The sequence below is a fragment of the Callionymus lyra genome, chromosome 2 (assembly GCF_982586985.1).
Source record: "Callionymus lyra chromosome 2, fCalLyr1.hap1.1, whole genome shotgun sequence".
Taxonomy (NCBI): Eukaryota; Metazoa; Chordata; class Actinopteri; order Syngnathiformes; family Callionymidae; genus Callionymus; species Callionymus lyra.
Genome location: NC_141819.1, coordinates 22,140,330 through 22,164,684, shown reverse-complemented (window position 1 = coordinate 22,164,684; position 24,355 = coordinate 22,140,330). Strand labels below are relative to the sequence as shown.

Below are 24,355 nucleotides of genomic sequence, written 5' to 3'. Positions count from 1 at the left end.
CATTCAACTTTATTGTATACAAACAGAGCATACATGTGATTCCAACCAGCTGGAGTTCGACTTTAAATCAATATATATTCAATATGATCCTCACATGTTTACATTTTTTGTTTTAAAACAGCTTTAGCTGAAAAAAGAAAAGTCAAATGTTGCAACAAAGTGATAATAATAATGATGATATTTGTTACTATTCATGTAATAATACACTCAAACATTCACTCCTGTCCGACCACATTTAATTATTCAAATAGGTAACTATAATTATTTTCTAATAAAAACCTGATGATGAAAATAACTGTCTGAATATTTTAATATAAAGATTATAAAATATTATTAGAAAGTGAAAATTACCATTTATTTTGCACAATTATATGTATTATTTTAGGAGTAGAGTGAAGTTTGCATTGCAATCTCCTAAAGAACAACATATTCTTCTTTTACGTCATGTTTTATACATAGAGATACATTTTAAAACATATATCCCATAAAAAAATGATACTCCTGAGTATGACCCTAGTATTGCACACAGGCAAATATATCTAATCACAGTATTTTCCATGAGCCAGTCATGGACATTTAAAATCAGCACCATCTCCAGAAAGAAAAATCCCTGAATGGATCATTAATGCTGCTCGTTCTAGTTTCCAGTTCCCTTCATTCTTATCACCACAAAATAATGTTTTCCAAATTTGTAAAACCAGGATCTTGTCTTAACTTCCAGTATGTCCCATTAGACAGCCAGACATCACGTCCACAAGCATCCTTGGCTTTCCTGAAGAAGAAGAAAAAGATCCCATGAAAAAGTAACATTGAAGCGGCAACACTTTCTTAGACATAGCTGAATGTCAAATAAATATATACATATTAATTTTATTTTATTTTGTTGTTGTTTTTTTCATTTCTCTACATCATTCTGAACTTGCAATATATTATTTGTCCAGTAGATGGTGGAGTGGCGCTTCAATAACCAAACGGGGCTGATAAACTGTTGTGAGCATGCGCAGTAACAGATTCATAGGTTTTCATCGGTAACTGCCTTAAAACCAAAACAGGTTGGTTCACTTTATCATGCACTGTTGTTGCTGCTCTCAAAGTTAATATGTGCATATTTATTTTTATTATTGGCTTTGTGTTTGAATATGGATAAATCATGCTGAGAATGTTGTACAGTAGTGTTGACATATACTTGCATGTACTAGCTGCCTTTCTGTCATGCGCATGCGCAATAGTTTTCTCCCTATCCAAAATAACTGTCCAAAAGTTCAAAACATTTTTATTTAAGTTCTAATATATGCTTTAAACATTCACTGTTCATTTTTGTAGACGTTTCAGCTTTACTCTTACACATATTTAGAATATATTTTTATTATTATATTTATTATTATTATAAAATATTATGCTTCTGAAGGCACTTACTTGAAAAATCGAGGTATATGTTCTTGCCCTTTTTTCGTCAACTCTTTTCTCCACTCCCTCTGATACTCCTCTATCTCGTCTTTCTTCCTGTCCGTCTCTTCCAATTTTCCCTCCTCCAAGAGTCTATGGAGATATTGGGTTTTGTGAGAAAAGAAGTCGTACAGGTTTAAAGTATACAGTCATGTTCTCACCGCTGGTCGGGGCGCAGGCGAGTGTCCGTCGGGGGAAGCAGGGCCTCCAATTTTGGGTCGGACTCATTTAATTCCATGGCAAAGTCCGAGAAGCCATAATATAAGAGGTGATCTTTTGGCTGTGGATCTGTGGATACAAGTATTTTCTCAACAGTGCTAACAATGTTTCAGAGTACTTTTGAGGTGCAGACAGAGCTAGTGTGCAGTTGCTGAACTGCTATTGCAGCAAAGAGCTACAACGTCTGCCAAATAAATGTCAGACTCACTTGGTTTCCAGACACACTTGGGCTCTGCCAGGGTGTCACAGTAGATGCCTTCATGCCAGAGGCCTCCAAACCGGTGAATCACACTCCCGGTCTGGTCGACCACAGTACCCTGCACCTCGTTTTTGTTGGTTTCTGATCCCCAATATCGAGACTGAAAAGGGCAACAAAACAAAACAAAAAGATCGATGATGACAAATAAAATGTAACAATTAAAAAAAATAAAGATTCATACCTTGACAAATGTGATCTTGCAGGTGCAGACGTTGCTCTTCAGGTTGCGGATGGTGACTTCTCCATAGTGCTCCAGGTAACGCTGCTGACTCAGCACGTTGTGAATGCAGGTGACAACTTTGTTCCACTCATAGTGATCTCCATATCTGGACAAAATATAAACAAATTCAATATCATTACATGCTAATCTGACCAAGGAAAACAAATAAATGCAATGTACCCACAACATTATAATAATGAGACAACAACAATACTCTTGTCTACTATTAGAAGATAATAAAATTCAAAGCATTCACGAACACAGACATCAAACACACTGGAAACAACCTTTATATAAGAACAAAATATAACAATAAATATAAAAATCTCAATGTGTAGTCAGTATTGAAGATGTCTTAAGCCTTGTGTTATCTCTGGGTCAAGGTGACCTAGATTCCAAAAAAACAAAGGTGTTTGTGGTATCCCTTGTGTTGTCTCAGGGTCAAGATCAACAACTTTTCTGGCCTCCAAAAATACATATGCAGTGGTGGAGGTCGTTGACCTTGAAACAGAGACAACACAAATTAAAAGTGCTGAATATAGCGAAATGTCGAGTATAATTGTTTAATGTATTTAAAAGTTATAATATATTAAATTACAAGTAAATTGATCAAAAAGAAAACTATTGATGACATGGATATGATGCAAAAGCAGCTAAATAATCTCATATGGTGAAAAACATCTGAATTAAAAAACAATAAAACATGAAAAAAGGACTGTATTAATGCAAATAAATAATGATAAGCAGCATTTACCGTGATCATAAATGGAAAGATATAATTAACAATTTACTTAAGAACAATAATTATTATAGATATACAGTATGCTAAGAACCCAATAATCTAATTTATTTACAAAGAAGCTCCCAGGAAATCCCAGGAAAAGTTTGAGGCCTTTTGTTCTCGAGTAGAGGCCTGAGCGACACATTCAGACAATTATTTGTGCAGGTTTGACCACCTTAAGTGAGGACATCTGGTTTAGCGAAGGCCTGTCCTAAATGTCACATTTAAAAGGAATCAGTTGAAGTATTCCACGTGTCATTAGTCTTAAGTGAATTTTAATGAGCTCTATGATCATTAAAGTCAATGGTTTGAGTCTGCTCTCTGCAGCGTGACAATGACAATAACCATCATTCTCTCTTCACCTCGTTAGAGTCGCGTTCACCATCCCAGTCGGAAGAATCTCCAGAGACTTTCCCCAGAACTTGTTTTTCCAGCGCTGGTCTGAGGAGGTATATGTTTTTTTTTAAAGAAGGAAGAGCTGAAAGTTTGCTTGAATCTAAATAATGATTTAAGGTAGAGGAAGTTACCTTGCCAAAAACTGAAGTTCTCAGAGTCGGCATGACAAGCAGAGATAGGGGGGTGGTGACACACCTGGTGGACATTCAAAGCACAAGATGTGTATTACTATTCTTTAGACACCATAGAAGATAATATGATACATATATATTCATATACATGATTCGTTTTAACTTCATAAATAATACTCTCTCATCCGTGTTATTACTCTACCCATGTTATTATTACTTTAAAGAGCAACTAATGTTGATTTAAGTGTGTCTTAAATAGATCTTGAACTCACCAGTATGTGTCTGTTTGTACAAAACTATCTAATCATTGAAATATTGACATAAGAAACGGATCTTTAGCCCCGCCCACTGAAAACACTTCATTCTCCTGGCAATGAAATCTTGTTTACCGTAACCACGCCCACTCTACTGTGATTGGTCAAACATTGCTGTTTGTCACTGCGCAACATTAATCCCAGAAGTCTCCACCGCCAAGGAACTCTTTGTATAAACAAAGCGGAGTGTGATTACAGCTGGCCAGAGGAGGAGTGAAGCCATTAGTAGGTAATAATGAACTCCACTCTTGTAGCATCTCATTCGCCGAGATTTCAGACGTTGAGGGACTTACTTTATCTTAGAAAGCAAGACTTCAGCATTTGAAACATGGGAGTGAGTCATAAAAGTTGGGTTTTGCCATTAGTTGCCCTTTAACAGTAAAACAATAGGTCTTTTTTTTATTATTATCATTGTTTACATACCCATTTTAAGCCTCACTGTATTACTGTGTAATGTGATTATTTTCTCTTTACCTGTTCACTGACAAAACGAAATGCGCGATCGTCTCTGATGCACTCGTACGTCTCTCCCAGCACCGGATTAAAGGGCTTGTAGTGGTTTCTGAACATTGCTGTGGCGTAACCAGAAATAGCAAAGGCAGCGATGTAGACCTGCAGCAGATACAGTAAAAAAAAACCTTTGTTTTAAAAGAAATTATAATTTCATAATAAAATGAACTTTTGCTATCATGATGGGATCTAGATGCTCAACATTTCCTCTGGTTTTCTAGCCTTTTGTGTAAAACGTTCGCACACTTTTACCTCAACCTTTTCATGAGCAGAGCAAAGATGATGAACTGAGACTAACGATGGCCACCTATCAAAGTGACGTAAAGTACCATTCTCTCGTAGGGGTCCGGAGTGTTGTTGGCCGTGTCCAGTAAGTCACTGTACTCCAGCTCCTCACAGAGTCTCTGCAGCAGGTTCAGAGGCTCATTAAGAGCAGCCGGCATCGACACCCGCGCCAGGTCTTTCCCTGCGGACATCAGGTCATCCATCAAAATAAAGTACCCTTTTGTTTGGCCGTTGTGAGCAGGGAGGGAGATGAGTACCGATGTTGTTGTAGAGAATGGCCATAAGGCCCACGTGACTGTTGTCTGGACAGCGAGCAGGAAAACTCTGGCGTCCAGTGCTTTTGGGAACAAAACAATTTGGTGCTTTGGAAATGCTGGCTCGATATTTCCTGGTCGCCGAGGCTGACGGACACAAAAACGGTTATGAAAATCAATAATAACTAACTTATTAATTTGTAATTATACGTGCAAACACTTGAGAAATCTTGAAATAAACTACTCCTGAGATATAGCTACTTAAGGTTTTTTTCTAGTTTAACTCCGACTCGGGCAAAGTGTGGCCAAAGGAACCAATGTGCTCCTTAAAGTGTATTTATGTGGCCCTCTTAAGGTTAGTGTAAAAAAAACAACAGATTATATAGAAATGACAGCTCACTGATTATTTTATTTTGACCTTATTTGTTTAATTCTAATTATATATATATATATATAATATGTGATTATTTTCCGTCAAAATATACTGAAATAAAATAACTCTCAAATAATATGCTGTTGTATAGCATCTATATATTTTGTTAATAACCAAAACGATTTCACATTTTTTTAATAAAATATAATGTATGTAAAAATTAAATAATTTACAAAAAGAAAAAATGCTTTTGATGTCATGTTGTCCTTGTCATTTATGTTTTTTCCTTTTTTTTGTTTTCTCATTACAGTTTTTCTTCTTGGTCCCTTCTTTCTTCAAAGCAGTCTCAGAAGGAAATGTGGCCCCTCAGGATGCTTATAAGTTTCTACTCCTTGTTTAGAATGATTTAATATTTGTATCTTTACATCTCGTATATATTGTCCATTTATTAAATATCATATAATGAAAACTATAAATAAAAAAACAATATATCAGTCACCATGTCCTTCCTCTGGTTCAGAGTTGGTGGTGGTTCCATCACTGAGTCCAGACTCGTCAGAAAGCTCAGAGGAGCTTCCACACAATACGTCATCACTAGCATCGAAATATTCTGCAGCAGAGTCAGCCACGGATGCAGGACCACGAGGGGAAACTGCTGCTGCCTGGGAAAAGGTAAAGTGTGTGAGCTGATGTTTATGGTGATCTCACGAGTAAATGTGCAAATCTTTACCTCAGTTGTGGTGGTTGACTGGTGGAGGCTGTTGCTGTCCCAGATTTCCCGCAGTTTCTGTCGTTCCTGGGACAGACTCTCGTGAACTGACGTCAGTGAGGTGAGAACTAGAAAGAAAAAGACATTGATCAATATTGGACTCTGCGTTTCGAGAATTCTTAAACAAAACTTTCTCCGTTTCTCACCTCTTAGTGACACAGAACAGATGTCCTGCTGGATTTTCTTGCCCTCGGACGTCGTCACCACAGGAGGAGACAGTTGTGTGTAAACGTAGTCGGGGATGGAAGGGACTGACGTACCAAGGTGAGCCGAGCTACTCAGGTGACTGGAGGAAAGCTGTTAAGATAAAGCACATTTTAAAAATGCTTTGAGAAGGTTTCACTTATATTTTCCCAAACTCCACCTTAAAAAAAACTGATATTTAATCATGAAAATAGATAAAATACAGATGAGGTTGAGGGTTCTTCACATTTTTAAGCACATTTACACATTTATCTACAGTTGGGATTTATTGGGGTCAAAGAGATGCATCATACTGTAGACATGTGATCGTCTGATCACTTGCAACTCACCGATTTTGTGATCCCGCGGAGTGGCTTTATGAAAGAATTATGTTTTATTATGAGGTACGATTAATAAACGTTAATATAACTTTACATTAAATCAATGTTCCACCCATGACTATAGAAACACAAACACACACTAATTAGATCAAGAAATGGTATAATTGTCACTACTTTTCCTTTAACTTAAATTTTATCCTACGTATGCTGCTGTCAACCTGGAACATGATTTATACGCTGACGGAACGTACCATTCCTAAGGCTTCTACTCTGGACAATGTCCGAGAGTGACCCCACATCTTTGATTTATGCTTTCTTGGCTTCTCAAGCGAGAGATTCTGCATCATAAAGAGGACTTTTACATTACCGAATATGAGCAGGTGAGTTCGTGGTCACAGTTCAACTATACCTGTACGCTGATGATGCGCTGTAGTTCTCCGTTAGTGAGAGTCTGGCCAGCCTCCAGGGCCTGAAGCTTCTGGACTAGGCGGTTCAATTCCGAAAGATCCAAGTGACAGCGGTTCAGCTCTGTAAAAAAAAAAAAGTCCAATTAAAATAGACTTTTATTTTATACCATGTAAAAGCATCCTTCCTTGAATATTCTAAAGTGTGATTACTACAAGTTGGAACTCCTTGGGAAACTCTTTCTTATGGGAAAATAAAGTAGCTGTAGTTTTCTTAGCTTGAAGGAAACCATTGGACTATACCTCGGCCAATTCAGAATATTTTACTTATTTTGACACTGAAGTAAATGTGAGATTGCTAATCTGAAATCAGATTGAATAAAAAGAAAATACCTTGAACACAATAGTCTGGATGTTGACTCTGCTGTAACCAGGCAGCTACTTTACTGTTGACCGCAGTGTGAGCTGATGGAAGTCTCGATGACGCAGCGGACTCCACCAGGTATGCTGGTCCCTAAAAAAAGGCGTGAGCAATGTAAACTTGTCAATGAATAATTACATTAAACTATAATTAATACTAACCACATCTCCGTTCTTATGAGAATCTCCTGTTAAGGTGGCACGAGACAGTTGGACTCCTCCATGAACGCTTGCAGTCTGGTTCTTTTTATACAAGCGATGGGCTTGTAGCTTGGTGACCCAGATGTAGAAAAGCTCATGGCTCTTGGCCTGGAATAATAGGTTAGCATTGGTAAATATACATGTGTGTAGCTATCGCCCCAAAGATACTCTTATGGCCAGGTCTAAAACTCAACTTCACTCTGAAGGTCCCTTAATATATTCAACCCTTGTGTTATGGTCAACGTGACCTGAGGCATGAAAACAAATGTGTTTAAAGTATCCCTTGTGAGATAAAGGTCAATGATGGAGGTCGTTCACCTTGACCCAGAGACAACACAAGGGATACCACAATCACATTTGTTTTGAGGCCTCTGGATCACCTTGACCCTGAGATAATACAACGATTAAGCACTCTGACCTTTTACTTAACATTTAATAAGGTCAAAAATGTATCCTGGGAAAGTTTATTGTCGATAAAAGAGATAAAAAACAAGATTATGTCATTGATTGCCCTGATGTTCATACAAGTTTACCTTCATATGATAGAGAATGTCTCCAGCGTCCAGGTCAATGCGACTTGACTTCTTGTTGATGGAGATCACAGCCAGGCTGACATCCATGGAGCCCTGCACTCTTCCTCTGTAGACCTTCACAGCCACATGAGAGGCACAGATTATGAATCTTCACAACAACAACAACACTACATAAACCCACTTACATCATGTTGGTGTTTGCAATAACGCAAGGTTCCTCCCTCCAGGACAAAGTATCTCTAAAGAATTGAAAAAAAACAACCTTAGTAACAGTGACAGGTGATGATTTTATTCTTACAATACATTCAATACTGGGACTTTTTTGTAAGAGTCATACAGAACTAAACTATTTAGTCTTGAAATATTACACCAGAACACTGTTTATTGCCAGCACCAGAATACTGTTCATTTTCTTTTCATTATTTATTTATTATTACCTTTTAAATCAAAATCAAAAAGACAATGAGTCTCACACATACATGAATAGGTTTTACATATAAAAGACAATCATATAGGTTATCCTGTCCTCTTCTTCTCTACCTAGCTAGGAAATGATAATTGTTGTTCCCATTGTAGTAAAATGTAATTAGTGTACATAAGCGAATAGTAATCACACTTCTGAATTTTAAATAAGGGATACATTCTCATGGTATAATAGAAAACTCCATTGCATTGGACACTTTACCAGGATATTAACCATCAAGAGATGTATTTAAGTGTTCTGTGAAATCTCTAATACGAAATGTTCTTCAAATACATCCGAAGACTTTTGTAGAGAATTATTATCATTCCCTGCTTTGTAGCTTTTTTATTCGAATGTCTTTTACAACTCAAGGTACATTTGCTTGTACAAAAATAAACAATAAAGAATAACAGTAGTTAACACAAGTTCAATTTAAGAACCGATACATAGACATGTTCATGTCTTCTTGATGATAACCAGTTACGTTCTTACATCAATAGTTAATACTGTTAGTCACACGATACACACAGTGGTTGCTACTCCATTACATGACCACGGCTTATCCAGTCATTTTTACATGGCTATATATCATATTAGGACCCATGAAACCAACTCGGTTCTGGAACATTTCTAGGGTTCAATTCTTACCTTGTGCCACCCTTTGAGTGGCCACTTCCTCCTCTTGTGTAGATATCCTTCACAGATACCCGGGGCTGTGTTTTCCTGAGGGCTTTCCCCTGCTACCTTTGCTTCCACTTGAAGATCATCCACCACCTCCCAGTCTTTGATCAGCTGCGTTTTAAAGACCGTTTAGAAATATTTCAGTCGGTCAAGTGTTGGTCATATGGACAGTTATCAAACCTGTCTGGAGTGGCGAGATGACACCGTGCTGCTGCTTCTAGAATGACTCGGCTTGTTCCATGTTGGCGATGCTTTCTCAAGGCCACTTGCCAACGAGTGGCTGCGATTTAGTGATAAACCGTGTGCGTCCATGTCAAGATGGCCTCAAGTTCTCCTCCAGACCAGCTACTCGTTCAGATGAATGTAGTGCAAACTGCTTTCCAAGCTCTAAAGACAGGGAGTCAAACGTTTTGTTCAGTTTCACATGGAAATATTGTTTAAACGATAGACAGTTTCTAATCAATAATATCAATTGTTATTAGAAACTGTCTTTTACTCATCTTAAGAAAATAATTTAAGTGAGAATACAAACAGCTTGACTTGGTGCGAGACACTTCCGTTCAACCTGATTCCAATTCGAACATAATCCAGCATCAAAGTCACGTGACATAGCAGTGTCAGCATGGCAGTTGTCACCTGCCGGGATCAGATTAGTGCCTCCTCACTAATTGGTTTTAAGATATATACTTTTAGCAGTCAAACTTTTCAAGAAACCGACACAGATGAAACTTGAACAATATAGTTTGAAACTGAAAAGAGTGCCCAAAGTTTCTGGGTGAGACCCAACAGAAAGAAAAAGTATAATTTAACCAGAAATACCAGACAATACATCCTTTTTTAGAGTGATACAATGAAGAATCGACAAGGCCAGACCTTTTTCAAAGGTATTTAGTCCTTACATCACTGATCTGATCCAGCCTTACACCCCAGCTCGGGCTCTGAGGTCTGTGGATCAAAATCTACTTATGGTTCCACACACACGGCTCAGGACCAGAGGAGAGAAATCTTTTCAGGCTGTTGCTCCTAAGCTTTGGAACGATCTTCCTCTCTCTTTGCGCTTGATGGATCTACTGTTTCTATTTGTTCAGGCTTTTCCTTGAATTTCTCGCACTCCTGTGTTGTTCTCAGTGTTATCTTGATCTTTAAAGTATGTACTTTTTTGAGTATTGTTTTGATTGTTTAAGCGCTTTGTGACCCTGGTCTCGAAAAGCGCTATATAAATAAATATTACTTACTTACTTACTTACTTTTTCAGTGATCTTTTCCATATGCTTAGACAGATTCCTGTCATATGGTCAGACCTGCTGTTGCATAAGTCAGGAGTGCGACTGACCTCTGACGGTGCAAACAGGATGAAAGGATTTATTGTTGTGCAGAGGACAGTGCAGGGCTGTGACTCGACTCATGTCCATGATAGAGAGCATTATATTGTGTGCATGAAGGGCGGATTCCTTCGTGACTTTGTGCCCATTAGGTTTGGTGTTAAGAATAAAAGGAGTTGACAAATGTTTTTATGTCTGGCCCTTTAGCAGATACTTGGTGCTAACAATCATAAGGGGATCGAAAAGGTTCTTTAATTTAGGACTGTCAAAAATATTGTTACTTTATTATTTTTTATATTATACAATTGTTTTCAATATATTTTATTTATCTATGTATTTCTATTATGCCGTCTTCTAAGTCTTCTAACTCAGGTGACGTTGACAAAGGTGTGTTTTGCGTTTCGACAAGTAAAAATCCTTCCATCATTTGGAACTGAGAGGAACCAAACTGTGTGTGAAATAACTTTCAAAGTATCCGTTACACCTGCCAGATTACCTAGAACTCATGCTAGACTCCCTGCTTTGCCAAGCCTAAAAAACCAAGGGGTAAACCAGGCTATTCTGTATTTGGAATCTCCCTCCAACTAGAAAGAAACCCTAGTAAACAGTTAAAATTCGCAAAATAAGTTGCAGCTCTATGTATGAGTGATGTCATTCTCTCAGGTCACATGAATAGTTCATGGCACAAAGATGAGGTTGGGAACAACTGATGGTTTGCAGTGTTTGTGACTGAACCAGATTGCAGTTAATATAACCTTATTTGTTTTGCATTTTTTATGAATACTATTAAAACGTGATGAGATTAGCTTTCAATGAAAGCATCTGGAAATCACTAATTTATGTATTTATTATTTAATATCGAAATAAATAGTTATATAGTCAATGTGTTATTTGAAGATGAAGAAAGTCACTATAAATAACCTGAAAATGTATTTAGTTCAATAAATGTGATTGTCTATTATCAATACTCTGTTATAATTAGCTTCAGAACATTAGCACGCAGTACCAGTGTATTCATTTAACCATCCAAGTCCTAATATCGAAATATGTTGGTATATATTATGTTACTTATTGTGTAGCTCAATAAAATGTGAGCTTGAATTTTAACCTTTTTCCTTTCAGTTAGACGAATTAAAGACTGGCTGGTATATTTCAAGATAACAGTAAGTAAGTAAGTAATATTTGTTTCTAGACCAGGGTCACAAAGCGCTTAAACAATCAAAACCATACTCACAGTGTTAAAATAAGGCTCATATCTTTTGTTCAAAGGCTGTTTTCAATTAAAAGTCCTTCTTTTAACTTCTAATGGAGGCTTGAGGTCGCCTCCGAGCTATTTGGAGAAATCTAATCTAAAGCCCATTAGCACTCAACGCAGGCTGAGAACATTGTCATTATTAGTAATGTTTGCTTCATTTTTACCTCCAGTATAATTGCTCGGATCATTTTAGTGGTTTTAATGACAGAATAAAGCATTTAAAGAAAGAAAATAAGCTCTTACCTGGGGTTCACCTTCAAGACCTCTCATCATCTCCTGCTGTCAAACCCACCTCGAAAATCGACAAATATATTCACATAACATCAAGTTATGCTCCACAATCGACGTTTTGCCTGCAGATTATCATTCATTGTGAACATAATCTGGGAAGCAGAAGCGGCCTCTCTGTTGGCTACCTACAATAAATCCACGGCGCTGCATACACAACGTGTCCTGCGCATTATCCGCATTAGCTGGAATTACAGCGTCAGTCTAATGGAGACAAACCCTTGACTATAGAACCATCACTTTGGAGCCTCTGAGCACTTAGATGGGCAGAGTTGAAAAAGTAAAATAGAGAACAGTAAATATATATATGTCTACCAAATATGCATTTGCTGTCTTTATATCATTTTCTTGAGTTAAGATATATTGTACTGTGTTTAATCCCTTTCTCTTTCTGAAGTTGCCAATGTGTCTAAAGTTTATCTTCACTTTAACTCTTATTTGGTTTCAATCCTTAAAAAACGTTTATATATTCCCTTCCACTTTAAAAAAAAAGTTAATTTTATGTTTTATTATGGAAATATTCAAATCTCATCTAAAATCCACAACATAAGTAAATGTCTGACTTGTGTTTAGGCTTTTATCAGAGTGAACATGACACCAACAACTTTGTGATCTTTATCTAGAATTCAAAACAAAACATTCATGCAGTTTTTCTCAACGAAAAAAAACTGATCGTATTAGTGCATGCAGGAATGATCATTATTTTTCATTGTTGTACTCGGGGCTCGTCTTTGAAAAGCCATTTGACCCAGATTACAATACTTATCTACGGATTAACACAATCTGTGACCACTTCAGTTTATTTAGGCAGGATAGGTTTTCTTCGCGTTGGTTGGAACAATCCAGCTGGTCCACACAACAGACCATAACAGTCAAAACCACAAGTAATGAAGGCCTGCTAATAATAATAGGGTAATAGATTCAGAATTGCAATGAATTTGATTTGTTGAACTGTGGTGCATGGTTCGGTTTTTCCATTAATTATTTTGTGTGTTCATATTATTAACTTATTATCTTCCTAAAAAAGAAAATGTTGCGTTTACAACACTGGCAAATACAGTTCTCATTATGATCATATATTGGTTTGCTTTTGGCCAAACTACGCCCCCCAGTGGTAAGAATTCTACCAGCAAGTCAGTTGTAAATAAGGAGTTTTGGGGCTTACTGAGAAAAGGGGCGAAGTATTCCACATTGGAAAGTATTAGAAACAGTAACACGATTTATTCATTTCAATAATGTAGCATCCAGAAATGTCTTTGCCGAATATTCCTCACTGTTTATTCCAGCGTCACCAAGAGTTGGTCATTTTAAAAGTCTTCAATTCTAGGAGGATGTTTCCGATTTGGATGCTTCCTCAGTTGCTGCGTCTGGACTGAGCTGTGTGACGTACTGCTGCAGGAGAGCGCTCAGGTGAGCGGGGTGTCGCTGCAGCATGGCGGCCGTCTGAGACGTCAGCATGGTGAGCCCGCCGACCAGCTGGCCCTGGACCACGCTGATCGCCGGAATCTTTGCGTAACTCTGCAGCCCTTGGACGCTCAGCAGAGTGTTCTCCACACACCCACCTGCAGGGGGAGTTCATTCAAAGTTAGAGTCGACTTTCCGGTTATAGTTCCAACATTGAGGGGGGTTCACCTAGCAGGGTCATCTGTGGACTCCACCTCAGGACGGACAACATCTCCTTCACTTTTGGCACTTCGCTGACAAACATCAGAGTGTGACCGATGAACAGAGGCAACATGTTGCTGTAGCAACTGTCTGCTAGGAAAGACTCCATCACCTGAGGAAAGGAGAGCATAATAACTTGACAGAAAAAAAGTATTTACGTCTTAAATGAAATAAAAGGGAGGTATACGCTGCTAGAAATCGATGAATGATCTCACCTGGTTAGGGAATAACTTTATTTCGATTCCATGCTTGAGGAGTCGACTTTTGATCGTCAACATATCTTCGGAATTACAGCTGTTGTTCTGGACCACGGCAATCATTTTATAGTTTTGGAACGTTTCCTGCACATCCCGTTTAATCAGCTTCTCATATTTCGTTTCCTGGAAAAACAACAGGAGGACTTAGCAAGGAATAGACACATTTTTGCAGAACCATTTTTTTTTTTTACAGAAATATTTAATGTCAGAATTAATCAAGTAAAACTGACAAAATGCAGTTGTGTGTGTATATATATATATATATATATATATATATATATGTGTTTATCCACGTTTAATTCCAATGTATTAAAAACAAATATTACGGTTACACCATTTACAGATTTATTTGCCATAGAATATGTCCATTCATTCATTCGGGGGCACACTTTTAAAAACGTTTCCTAGATCTCGTCTTACTTCTGCGACATGTATCGTCTCTGACGGGTAAGCACCACGAGGAGGTCCAGGTTTTGGAGGAATATATTCAGTGAGAGCAAAAAGCTTCTGTTTATTGAAGTGCATGTTTTTTCTCTGACGAGTCACCGCTTTAGATCCATGGCGAACTATTTGGACGAGTGGAAGACATACTCCTGGAAAACAAACAGCCAGTTGAAATGTTATAGATTCATGTATGATTTATAGCATGACAAGAAACTGTTTATTTAATCAGGTTTCGGCTCAAAACTTACCTTGTTTAGGGAGCAGCTTTGCACACAAGGTCGCCGCCATGATGACGGGGAAGAGAGCTGTCGCGGAAGTGACGTAAGACATGTTCATGGACCATCAACCAAAATGTTTAATAAAAATATGATGGCTTTAAAAAAAAGCTAAAGAATTATATATTGTAAATAATCATTACAGTTCGACCGACCAAAAAAAAAAAACATAAATATTTTATAAATATTTTGTGTTTTTCCGACGGAAAGTGAAAGAATCAGCAGGTTCCGGTTGTATTTTTAACACGAATAATATGAATACCTTAAAAAAAAAAGATACATTTTAGGCTGATAAACATTCTATTCATTGCACAATTTTAAAGGGGTTATACAACTTGCATATTAAACGTTTGCATAATATGTGACGTAAGGTGACGTCGTACGCCAGGGTCATGCTGACAAGCATGCTGCGCGCTCTCACACACACACTCTTATTCGGTGCAAATAAAGAGTGTGTGAGACATTTATCGATCCTTAAACAAGTTATTCCAGCGCACACAAGAAGACAATACACGAGCGACTCAACTATGGACTTGAGTAACATGCGGAAGAAGTATAAAGGCGATGAGGAGGTAAGAACGTTTTTTAAATGCCATGCTTTGGTTTTACGGCACTATTGTGATATGTGATATATGTTAACTGAACTATTTGTTTATTTTCTCAAATGTCCTATGTTGTTCTAAATGCAGAGCTGGACTGTCATTGACGTGTTAATGAAAAAGCAGTTTTGTAATTTAAGGTGTAACGTGAAAGGTCTGAGTGATGGTGCGTTCAAGGTCTCTCTTGTGCCTACAGTGCTTCGAGGAGAGTCAGCTGGTCTCTGTTGACCCCATCAAACAGTTTGGAAACTGGTTCGATGCAGCGACCCAGTGTCCTGAGGTTGGAGAAGCCAATGCCATGTGCATTGCAACCGCCACCAAGTAGGTGACACCATTACCTTGTGACCCTGAATGTTAGTAAGTAAGTAATTTTTATTTGTATAGCACTTTTCCAGACCAGGGTCACAAAGCGCTTAAACAATCAAAACAATATTCAATAAAGTATATACTTTAAAGGTCAAGATAACATTGAGAACAATACAGGAGTTTCAGAAAATCAAGGAAAAGCCTGAACAAATAAAAACGTCTTAAGATGTTTCTTAATGTCTTAAAGGTGCGATGAAAATGAATGTTGTTATCGCCTGACAGGTGATGGATTGTCAGGTCTCACACATTTTGTTTTTCCTTGTCCCTCAGAGACGGTCGACCCTCCGCCCGGATGGTCCTTCTTAAAGGCTACAGCAACGAAGGCTTCAGGTTCTTCTCTAACTACGAGAGCAGGAAGGGCAACGAGCTGGTTTGTATTTCAGTGCTAAAGTGGTTTAAAAATAAAACCAGTAAACTTCAAATGGTAAATAAATACTACGATACAGAGCGAAAAAAAAAAAATAGCGCGGTTGTAGTTTCACAACAATTATTGTTAATATTAAGATACTTTTAGCGAAATGTGGGAACAATTGTGACTGATGAGTCCTTAGTTTGTGTTTATCCTTTGTTCTTTGATTTGAAATCAAATCATCAATTAGTAATCCTTCCAGGCTGTTGCTCCTAAGCTTTGGAACGATCTTCCTCTCTCTCTGTGTTTGATGATCTACTGACTCCTTTAAGAAACATCTTAAGACATTCTTATTCGTTCAGGCTTTTCCTTGATTTTCTGGAACTCCTGTGTTGTTCTCAGTGTTATCTTGACCTTTTAAAGTTTATACTTGTTTTGATTGTTTACGCGCTTTGTGACCCTGGTCTGGAAAGGCGCTATATAAATACAAATTACTTACTTACTTAAACCTAAAATATTTGTGTCCGCAGGAGAGTAACCCACACGCATGTCTGGTATTCTACTGGGAACCACTGAACCGACAGGTCAAGACAAAACCATTCTTACTCGTGATTTCTGAAGCTGTTTTTATTTTATATTTTTTAGTTAAATCTTCTTGTTCTCTTTAGATACGAATAGAGGGTGCCGTGGAGCGTATCCCCTACCAGAGCTCCTGTGACTACTTTCACTCGCGACCCAAAAGCAGCCAAATCGGTGCAGTCGTGAGCCGCCAGAGCACTCCAGTCCCCGACAGAGACGTCAGTTCATGAACCACACATATAATCAGAGAGTGTGGTTCAGCTGATATTTTACTGTATTTTGATTACAGTTTCTACGGCAGAAGAACGCAGAACTGGAGGAACGGTACAAGAACTCGGAGGTGCCGATGCCTGACTACTGGTCAGTGTTAAATTAAGTGCTATTTAAGTTATATCTATTGATCTATTTATCATAAACTGTCACAATATAGACATCAGAATTATACCTATTTTTGATCCTTCCCTTCAAAAGTGCAAATCACACGGAGGTTTTAAGTTCCCATAAAATTGTTGCAACTGTATTTGAAATGTATTGGAAGGTATTTCGTTCACAGAGGGGCATGCAATTCTCTGTTTTGTACACAGGGGGGGCTACATCGTCAAGCCGCACCTGATAGAGTTCTGGCAGGGTCAGACCAACAGACTGCATGACCGCATTGTCTTCACCAAACCTGAGGGAGGCGACACTCAGTTGGGCGAGTTTCAGCATCAAGGCGAAGATGGGTGGGTTTACCAGAGATTGTCTCCATGATGGACTCGAACCTGCTCCTTTATTCTTGACTTATGGTGCCATATTCATACTATTGTGGAATTCTGTCCAGTCTTAAAGAGGTTCCGTCCTTGATCCTCTGTGATCTGAAACAGTTAATTATGTATTTGCTGGATTAAGACCAAACCTGATGAATGTTTGAACAAATTAAACTCAAATTGTGCATATTAATTCAAATACCTTAATTAGGAATATAGGTCAAGGTTAAAACAATATTTATGACTTAGAAAAGTCCAGATGGTGCCATTGTATCAGTTTTGTTACAAAAACCTGTTTATCATCTGTTTTCATACGTGTATCCCGGCAACCATGTCATCGAGGCGGTCCTGGTCTGCAGTATCGTTGTAGCTCCTCAAAAGTAATTCTGTATCGATTGTGACTACTGAGAATTTCAACTTGACATTAAATGGTAGTTATAATAATTGTCAAATATGTGTGTTAAATGAAGTGCAATTACTAAAATGTAAAATAAATATGCAAATCAATAACCTTTTCTCAGAAGAATTTTTCTATTAATGATTGTTTTCATTGAGTTTGTGTACACATGTGTGAAGTATTAAAGTATCTTTAGTTGTTCATTCATAGGTTGTGTTGTAAAGTAGATGAAAGGAGAAGATATCAAATGACAGTATCGACTTACTGTTCCCATGGCAACAACAGTAATAAACACTGGGCTGAATAGAATTTGAACCTTCAGTGGTGTAAGGAAAAAAAAAATAGTTGATATACAGTATATATAATTATTTGAGTAAAACTAAGGTTTGAAGTAAGAGACTACTAATCTAGAAAATGTATAACAATATATCAAATAATTTCTAGGACTTAAGGAAATGAACTCTGATTTAAATTGAAATTTACAATTTCTTTTATCACTTTTCTTTAATTTTTCATATTGCAAAAGCACATCTTTGATGCAACAAGACAGGTATTTGTTAATCAACTTAATGATTAACTTTTGCGTACAAGACATTGACAACAAATGACATTTAAAAAAATATATTAAATTAAATGGCTTTTGACATGAAATAATTTCTGCCTAGGACGATAACGTTCAGTTTTTATATTTTGTACATAACTTCCTCTGGGTAAATAAGAATATCTAAATAAAAAATATTTTAATATCAATGAATAAAACATTTTGGATGGCTGTAAAAAAAAAAAGAAGACAAAATCAACATTTGTTTGCTAAAAAATAAACGGTATTAACAAATGCACTAAAAGATGATCACAGACACGTCATAAAACAATCATATTTGTTATTCATTCACTGGAAGAATCTTTGTTTTATCGGTCACATGTTGATCAAACAGCCATTTGTTCAGCTGTTTTCGGGTGTGTCACGCTCCACAGAGCACACATTCTGTTTTCCCTTTTACTCTTTATGTTTTTCTATATATACTTTTCAGTCTTTTTTCTGAAGGTTCTCATCCCGGGGGCTGTGTTCCGTGTACAGGTTCGCCTCCAGCGTCGGCCGCACTTTCTTCTTTTCCTTGAAGCGACCCGAATGCGACACCTTGACGTGGCGCCCTTTGGTGGCCGATTTGTCCACAAACCTCTCCAGTCGGGCGTTTAGCTGGCTGTCCACCGTCTCCGGCGTCGCCGCGTTGAGCGCAGCGTTGCCGGTGTTGCTTCCGTACTCGGCAGGGATCTCGTACAGAACTTTGGGCTCTGATTTCTTCTTGCGTGAGAAGGTCAGTTTCCACCAGCTGGGGTCGGCCATGGCACCTGTAGTAGCGACAAGTACAACCTGAGAACACAAGATAAAAAAAGTGTGACTGAGCTATTTTCAAGTTAGTTCCAGAGGTGCTGTTTGTTTGCTTTTAACCAACATGAATATTACAGATCAAGCAGGAAAAGTTAGTTTGGATTATACGAGAAAAAGGGTTCCTTCATGTGCATGTATCGTGATCAAAAAGTCAAGATCTCAGGGGTCTCGATGTAACCAGGCAGATATGTAGACCAAAATGAGACATGTTTATGGTGGTCATAATTGATAAAGTATCACATGATCACGCACCTGTTCAGTGTGTAAACTGAAGTTGACTCTCAGTCACGCCTCAATCCTCCTAATAACTGTAATTCTAGGGCTGAATAAGAAAGTATTGATGAACATGTAGCTTCACATCACAGCTACATAAACAATGGTTTGATAATCTGCTTTTAAGTAGATTTCTATCGAAGCTGTATAGTATCTTCTGAGCTCAACCGCTCTGGATTCTCCAAAACATCAAGTCTTCCTGACATGGTCCACCTGTTCTGATCACATGACTCGGGCCACCTGACCCGCTCTGCGTGCGCTGGATAAATTAATGATGAAGTATCTTCTGTCAGTGACTCGATCTCAAGTCATCAAAGCTAGCAGAGTCGGTTACGTAAGGCCGGCACCACAATCCTGGCTTTCTCTGGGAAACGAGTGCAATTATTTACCGATGGTGAAGATGCTCCGTCAGGTGTCTTATGTAAGGTTTGCTATCAACTATCATCAAAGCGTGAGTGGTAATAAAGCAATAACATCCAGGTTTGCTTTTATTGTTTTTCTTTGTTCTTCTTATTTAACCTGGTGGTCAGCAGTCAAGCAACCAGATGAGTTTTATTTGTTTCTTTCTTTAAGTAGCATGTTTTTAACACGTTGTCATGTTTGTTCTCTAAAAGCACATTTTAAAAGTCATATAAGCCGTAGGATGCTAGCGACTTAACTTGGGGCTCCTGTGTTTGACACTGTGTCATCTTGACCTTCTGAATGGATTTTAAAAGGCGCTTTACAAATGCAAATTAGTTACTTACTTAACAGGTAACACTAGCAGAAGCAGCTATCTTACGTTATGCTAATGTTAGCAGAAGCAGCTATCTTAATGTATGCTAATGTTAGCAGAAGCAGCTATCTTAATATATGCTAATGTTAGCAGAAGCATCTATCTTAACTTATGCTGATGTTATCAGAAGCAGCTATCTTAACTTATGCTGATGTTAGCATAAGCAGCTATCTTACATTATGCTTATGTTAGCAGAAGCAGCTATCTTAACTTATGCTGATGTTAGCAGAAGCAGCTATCTTAACTCATGCTAATGTTATCAGAAGCAGCTATCTTAACTTATGCTAATGTTAGCAGAAGCAGCTATCTTATGCTGATGTTATCAGAAGCAGCTATCTTAACTTATGCTGATGTTATCAGAAGCAGCTATCTTAACTCATGCTAATGTTAGCAGAAGCAGCTATCTTAACTCATGCTAATGTTATCAAAATCTACCTCAGGTTGATTTATTTATTTATTTTTAACTTCTTGTGTAACCAAGAACAAACTCTACCAAATATTTATGAACCAGAACTATGTTATCCAACAGCTAAAGCTATGATTCACAAGCTTTTTTTGGGAACATGTTATTATATCTCAATTATTAGTCTTTGTTTTAAAATGACTTAAATGGGCGTGTTTTTGAATGTTTCGAATAACTTAACATTATATTATTACAGTATATCATTATTATATAACTGTTATTACACTCATTGATTCATGTATCTCTAATATTTAGTATCATTACATTTGTAGAATTACTGTCAAATGCAGTGCATTTCACAATCATTAAGAACCAACTATCAACAAATGTATTTTTTATACATATTCATCATTATCTATGTGTGAAATGTTTTATTTATATTTTATGTATATGTTGGTTTGTATAGTCTTGCTGTTCATACAACATGTACTGGACAAATGTAAAAAATAATATCAGAAAATAGAGGTAAAAACCCATAAAATATTTTTTAAATACACATGTTGTCATCTATACCAACAGCAGAATACTTTTTTTTAAAGAACAGAAGCCCCTTGTATTGCGTGACAAGAATGAGTCAACATTATTAAATATTAGCTCGGTGGGAAGAGAGATATGATCGACAAACTGGCATGTTGGCTTAAAATATTTTGAATATATTTCGGTAGAATGATCACCTGGAGCCAAATCCTTATTTGATAATGACAGGGTGTGTATTTCATCAGAATCGGGAAGTATTAAACATTTTAAAAGTAGCAACATGTTTGTGATAGTTTACCAGTTTGATACAAAAGCACCTGTTGGATCTTTGAGTTATCATAGCAACCATGTAACCCTTCACGTGCCTCTGACCCTAGAATAAAACCCAGACAGATACCAAGGGGGCAATAAACGAGCTGCAAGGTGACAATGAAAACACTCTTGATATATGGTCAAGAAAACTCTTATCAGCAAAACAAACAAAGATTAGAAGCCTCACACGATAAACGTAATAAAGTAATAGATGAAAGTTCAGTTTCAATACATGAAAAACATTTTTAATGCTGGTTACAACGTGCAAGATATGTCAGATAATTAACTTAATCACAGGAAGAACCTGCCTAACTTTAGCTTTATCACCAGATATTTGTTTTTTAATCACAAATAACCTTTTTGTCAACCGTGGAGCTACATTACAAGTATGGGTGGTGGGAGCCTTTTTTAACCAATAATATTTGACATTATGAATTGATGTTATATACGTTTATTTATAAAAAAAAATAAAACTAAAAATGAATTTGCACATTGATCTTCCCTCAATGAGTGATTCAGTTATGTGGATTTAATGTGGACTTCAATATTTTGTGAGTAACTAAGTAACTCCATTGTAGATCATAGATTATAAATAACAATCTAATCTTCTGTCAAATAAATTAATTGGCCAATAATTGATGACATTACGTTGTATAATAATATAAATAATCAAAAATGTCAATACAAAGTAATCAGAATTAAAAAAAAGTCAAATAAGTCAAATAATCTCTGTATTTTTGGGGGGATTGTGAGAATAGTGCAAATTTAAGAATCAAACAAAGACTTGAGACATTGAGGCAACAACATTTACCTCTATTTAAAAATATCAAATTTGATTTAATCATTTGAAAAGTCAAAAAAAAAAGTTTTAATGTTTATGATTTAAATTCAAATGTGATATATTTTTTGTATATAATTACTTATAGTAAATCCTAATGCAATAATAATCCAGACATTTTATTGGGTATGATTATGTTAGATATATCAATGAAACCACGTGAACATTAATCAGTCTTATCAAGCAAATATGGAAAATATGGTCAAATGAATGAAATGATGTATAATGAAAAGTTTGGCTCTTCCGCTGTGGGATCTTCAAGACAGGACTTGGCTACACGCAATTTCAGAACATTTACATAGTTTGTTGACCTTACATCATCCAGTTTCTGCGAAACAAATTCAGCATAGTCAGTCGCAAAAGATCTTTCAGAGTTAATTCACATATTTCTCTTGCAGTGTTTGGTTTTGACGTGACCTTTGAGACAAAAGGGCCTGTTGACACACAGGAGGCCCCTCCACGCTTTTACTTTAATAAGTTACTGTGTGGGCGAGTCACCGGACGCCGTGAGATCACAGAAGGAACACGGTGACTATGTTCACAAATCACTGACCACAGTCCTTCAATAACATGACATAACCTTCCTTGGTACTGGTGTGTGATTCGGGCGCCTAAAGATGGCGGCCATCTATACTCCCAGCATTCATCCTTTATCTAAATATGAAAGTCAGGGATGAGGATCAGCACTTCTTAATGTCAGTGGAAAACAAAATTGAATAAGGGGAACTTTAAAAATGGGTGAACTAGCAGTGTGAGCTGGAAATTAGCTTCTTTAGCCTTCTTGTTGTGGCGTTGTCGTTGATAGTTACAGTATTAATCGGAATTCTGCACCAAAAAGTTTTTTTTTTTAAATTTGGTAAGATGTAAAGAATAATGAATTTCTCATGTGTAAAGCTAATCTCTGAATACTCTCTATTGGGTTTCTAAATATTAAATTGGCTAGGAATTACTAACCCACTGAATTCTGGTCATGGATAATGATTTGTGTATATTAACTTTGCTGTTTTTATGTTATTGTTGTGTTTAGTTTTTTTTGCTAATGATCTCAAAACCCTTCTAAAAGTTGCAAACATACGTTAACAAAAATGTACCTGTGCGTAAGTATATGGGTTCTCACCTGCTTAACTGTGAAGTTCTGGGTGAAACTCGGAGTTTAGACGTGAGCCTGTCTCGCCATCATCTGAGAGAAATCCGCTTTTCTCGTTGCTTCCTCCTCTGAATGTGCACAGGTGCAGCATCTGACTGTCTGTGGCCGCCTCACCTTCTCCCCGTGCAGCACACACCTTCTACAAACACACACACGCACTCATGTACCTGGAGTCCGCCCACAAGGGCAGACATGTGACTCCAGTCTGGATCGCCACTGTGAACTTGAGATTTGTTGCATATAAATGATCTTTATCAGGAACCAGCCACACAACACACAGTCTTGATTTCATGTGGATTTTGGACTTGTAGCGAAGTTGTGTTTGATGTGAGAGATAAAAAAGAAAAAAAAAGTACCTGGGTGGGGGAAGAGGGATATCAGGGTCCATAAAAGATAGTAGGTGTGTGACTGATCTTTTGCATAGTCGAGTAGAATCTGCAGGACGCACACTTACAGTCAAATGACCTGGAACTCTGGAACAGCATGATCCTTCCCACTCAGCAATGGAATCACAAGAGGCCAAGCACTTAAATCCTTCTCACAACCAGGATAACATTTGTGTTTCCTCAAAATAATATTTATTATATACTGAATTTAGAAATATAATTGCATTCACTTCAAAAAGAAATGCTGCTACAGAAATGAAAACTTGTAATGGTTTGAGCAGTTATGAAAATAAAAAAGAATGAACACATTCTTTTTTATTTTTAAAACATGCATTGCCATTTTGCTTATATGTCAGTTCCTGCTCTTGCTGTAATAAAATCCATAACCTGCCCCTTGCAGTCAGGCTATTAAAAAAAAGGAAAGTTTTATTCATGTTTATAGCTCCCTCCTCATGCATGTGCACGTGTACTAATCTTTATTGTATTAAATAAAATATTTTTTTTATTTATTGATTTGTTTATTTAATTGTTTGTTGTTTATTTTGTTGTAATTCAATGTATTGCTTTTC

General features: G+C 37.2%; 4 protein-coding genes across 7 annotated transcripts; 1 reads left to right on the top strand and 3 right to left on the bottom strand.

Annotated features, from left to right (window-relative positions):
• Positions 1-221: 221 nt before the first annotated feature.
• Positions 222-9,495, bottom strand: osbpl7 (oxysterol binding protein-like 7). Its single transcript, XM_087782822.1, has 22 exons — positions 9,364-9,495; positions 9,151-9,294; positions 8,225-8,278; positions 8,040-8,153; positions 7,468-7,614; positions 7,279-7,399; positions 6,891-7,009; positions 6,733-6,819; positions 6,491-6,514; positions 6,104-6,254; positions 5,919-6,025; positions 5,688-5,850; positions 4,819-4,962; positions 4,606-4,742; positions 4,241-4,378; positions 3,453-3,516; positions 3,288-3,366; positions 2,106-2,250; positions 1,874-2,024; positions 1,608-1,734; positions 1,417-1,539; positions 222-772 (listed from the first exon to the last, which is right to left on the bottom strand). The coding sequence occupies exons 1-22, from the start codon at positions 9,493-9,495 to the stop codon at positions 664-666; spliced, it is 2,580 nt and encodes an 859-aa protein (XP_087638948.1). The 3' UTR covers positions 222-663.
• A 3,335-nt stretch (positions 9,496-12,830) lies between these two features.
• On the bottom strand, positions 12,831-14,819 carry mrpl10 (mitochondrial ribosomal protein L10). Its single transcript, XM_087784103.1, has 5 exons — positions 14,663-14,819; positions 14,391-14,563; positions 13,929-14,093; positions 13,681-13,825; positions 12,831-13,610 (listed from the first exon to the last, which is right to left on the bottom strand). The coding sequence occupies exons 1-5, from the start codon at positions 14,748-14,750 to the stop codon at positions 13,372-13,374; spliced, it is 810 nt and encodes a 269-aa protein (XP_087640229.1). The 5' UTR covers positions 14,751-14,819; the 3' UTR covers positions 12,831-13,371.
• A 154-nt stretch (positions 14,820-14,973) lies between these two features.
• Positions 14,974-17,854, top strand: pnpo (pyridoxamine 5'-phosphate oxidase). The gene is made up of 7 exons (XM_087784102.1): positions 14,974-15,261; positions 15,485-15,609; positions 15,925-16,024; positions 16,534-16,587; positions 16,672-16,800; positions 16,872-16,942; positions 17,167-17,854. The coding sequence occupies exons 1-7, from the start codon at positions 15,082-15,084 to the stop codon at positions 17,330-17,332; spliced, it is 825 nt and encodes a 274-aa protein (XP_087640228.1). The 5' UTR covers positions 14,974-15,081; the 3' UTR covers positions 17,333-17,854.
• Positions 17,855-18,203: 349 nt separating this feature from the next.
• Positions 18,204-24,199, bottom strand: prr15lb (proline rich 15 like b). 4 transcript variants are annotated; one of them, XM_087784123.1, is made up of 2 exons: positions 23,371-24,199; positions 18,204-19,097 (listed from the first exon to the last, which is right to left on the bottom strand). In XM_087784123.1, exon 2 carries the CDS (start codon positions 19,068-19,070, stop codon positions 18,753-18,755), a length of 318 nt encoding a protein of 105 aa, XP_087640249.1. In that variant the 5' UTR covers positions 19,071-19,097; positions 23,371-24,199; the 3' UTR covers positions 18,204-18,752. The 4 variants fall into 4 exon arrangements, with proteins under 4 accessions (XP_087640249.1, XP_087640251.1, XP_087640252.1 ...); XM_087784125.1 differs by having other exon boundaries at positions 18,204-19,075; XM_087784126.1 differs by lacking the exon at positions 23,371-24,199 and adding an exon at positions 19,368-20,207 and having other exon boundaries at positions 18,204-19,075.
• Between the last annotated feature and the right edge of the window lie 156 nt (positions 24,200-24,355).

Excerpts from the sequence above, each read along its gene's own strand:
- osbpl7 (XM_087782822.1), bottom strand. The coding sequence starts at position 9,495 with ATGGACGCACACGGTTTATCACTAAATCGCAGCCACTCGTTGGCAAGT. Across the intron at positions 8,154-8,224 it reads ATTGCAAACACCAACATGAT|GTCTACAGAGGAAGAGTGCA; the intron begins GTAAGTGGGTTT and ends GTGGCTGTGAAG. Across the intron at positions 6,820-6,890 it reads AGCGCATCATCAGCGTACAG|AATCTCTCGCTTGAGAAGCC; the intron begins GTATAGTTGAAC and ends TTTATGATGCAG.
- mrpl10 (XM_087784103.1), bottom strand. The coding sequence starts at position 14,750 with ATGAACATGTCTTACGTCACTTCCGCGACAGCTCTCTTCCCCGTCATC. Across the intron at positions 14,094-14,390 it reads AGACGATACATGTCGCAGAA|GAAACGAAATATGAGAAGCT; the intron begins GTAAGACGAGAT and ends TTGTTTTTCCAG. Across the intron at positions 13,611-13,680 it reads TCCACAGATGACCCTGCTAG|GTGGGTGTGTGGAGAACACT; the intron begins GTGAACCCCCCT and ends CTCCCCCTGCAG.
- prr15lb (XM_087784123.1), bottom strand. The coding sequence starts at position 19,070 with ATGGCCGACCCCAGCTGGTGGAAACTGACCTTCTCACGCAAGAAGAAA.
- pnpo (XM_087784102.1), top strand. The coding sequence starts at position 15,082 with ATGCTGACAAGCATGCTGCGCGCTCTCACACACACACTCTTATTCGGT. Across the intron at positions 15,262-15,484 it reads AGTATAAAGGCGATGAGGAG|TGCTTCGAGGAGAGTCAGCT; the intron begins GTAAGAACGTTT and ends TTGTGCCTACAG. Across the intron at positions 15,610-15,924 it reads TGCATTGCAACCGCCACCAA|AGACGGTCGACCCTCCGCCC; the intron begins GTAGGTGACACC and ends CTTGTCCCTCAG.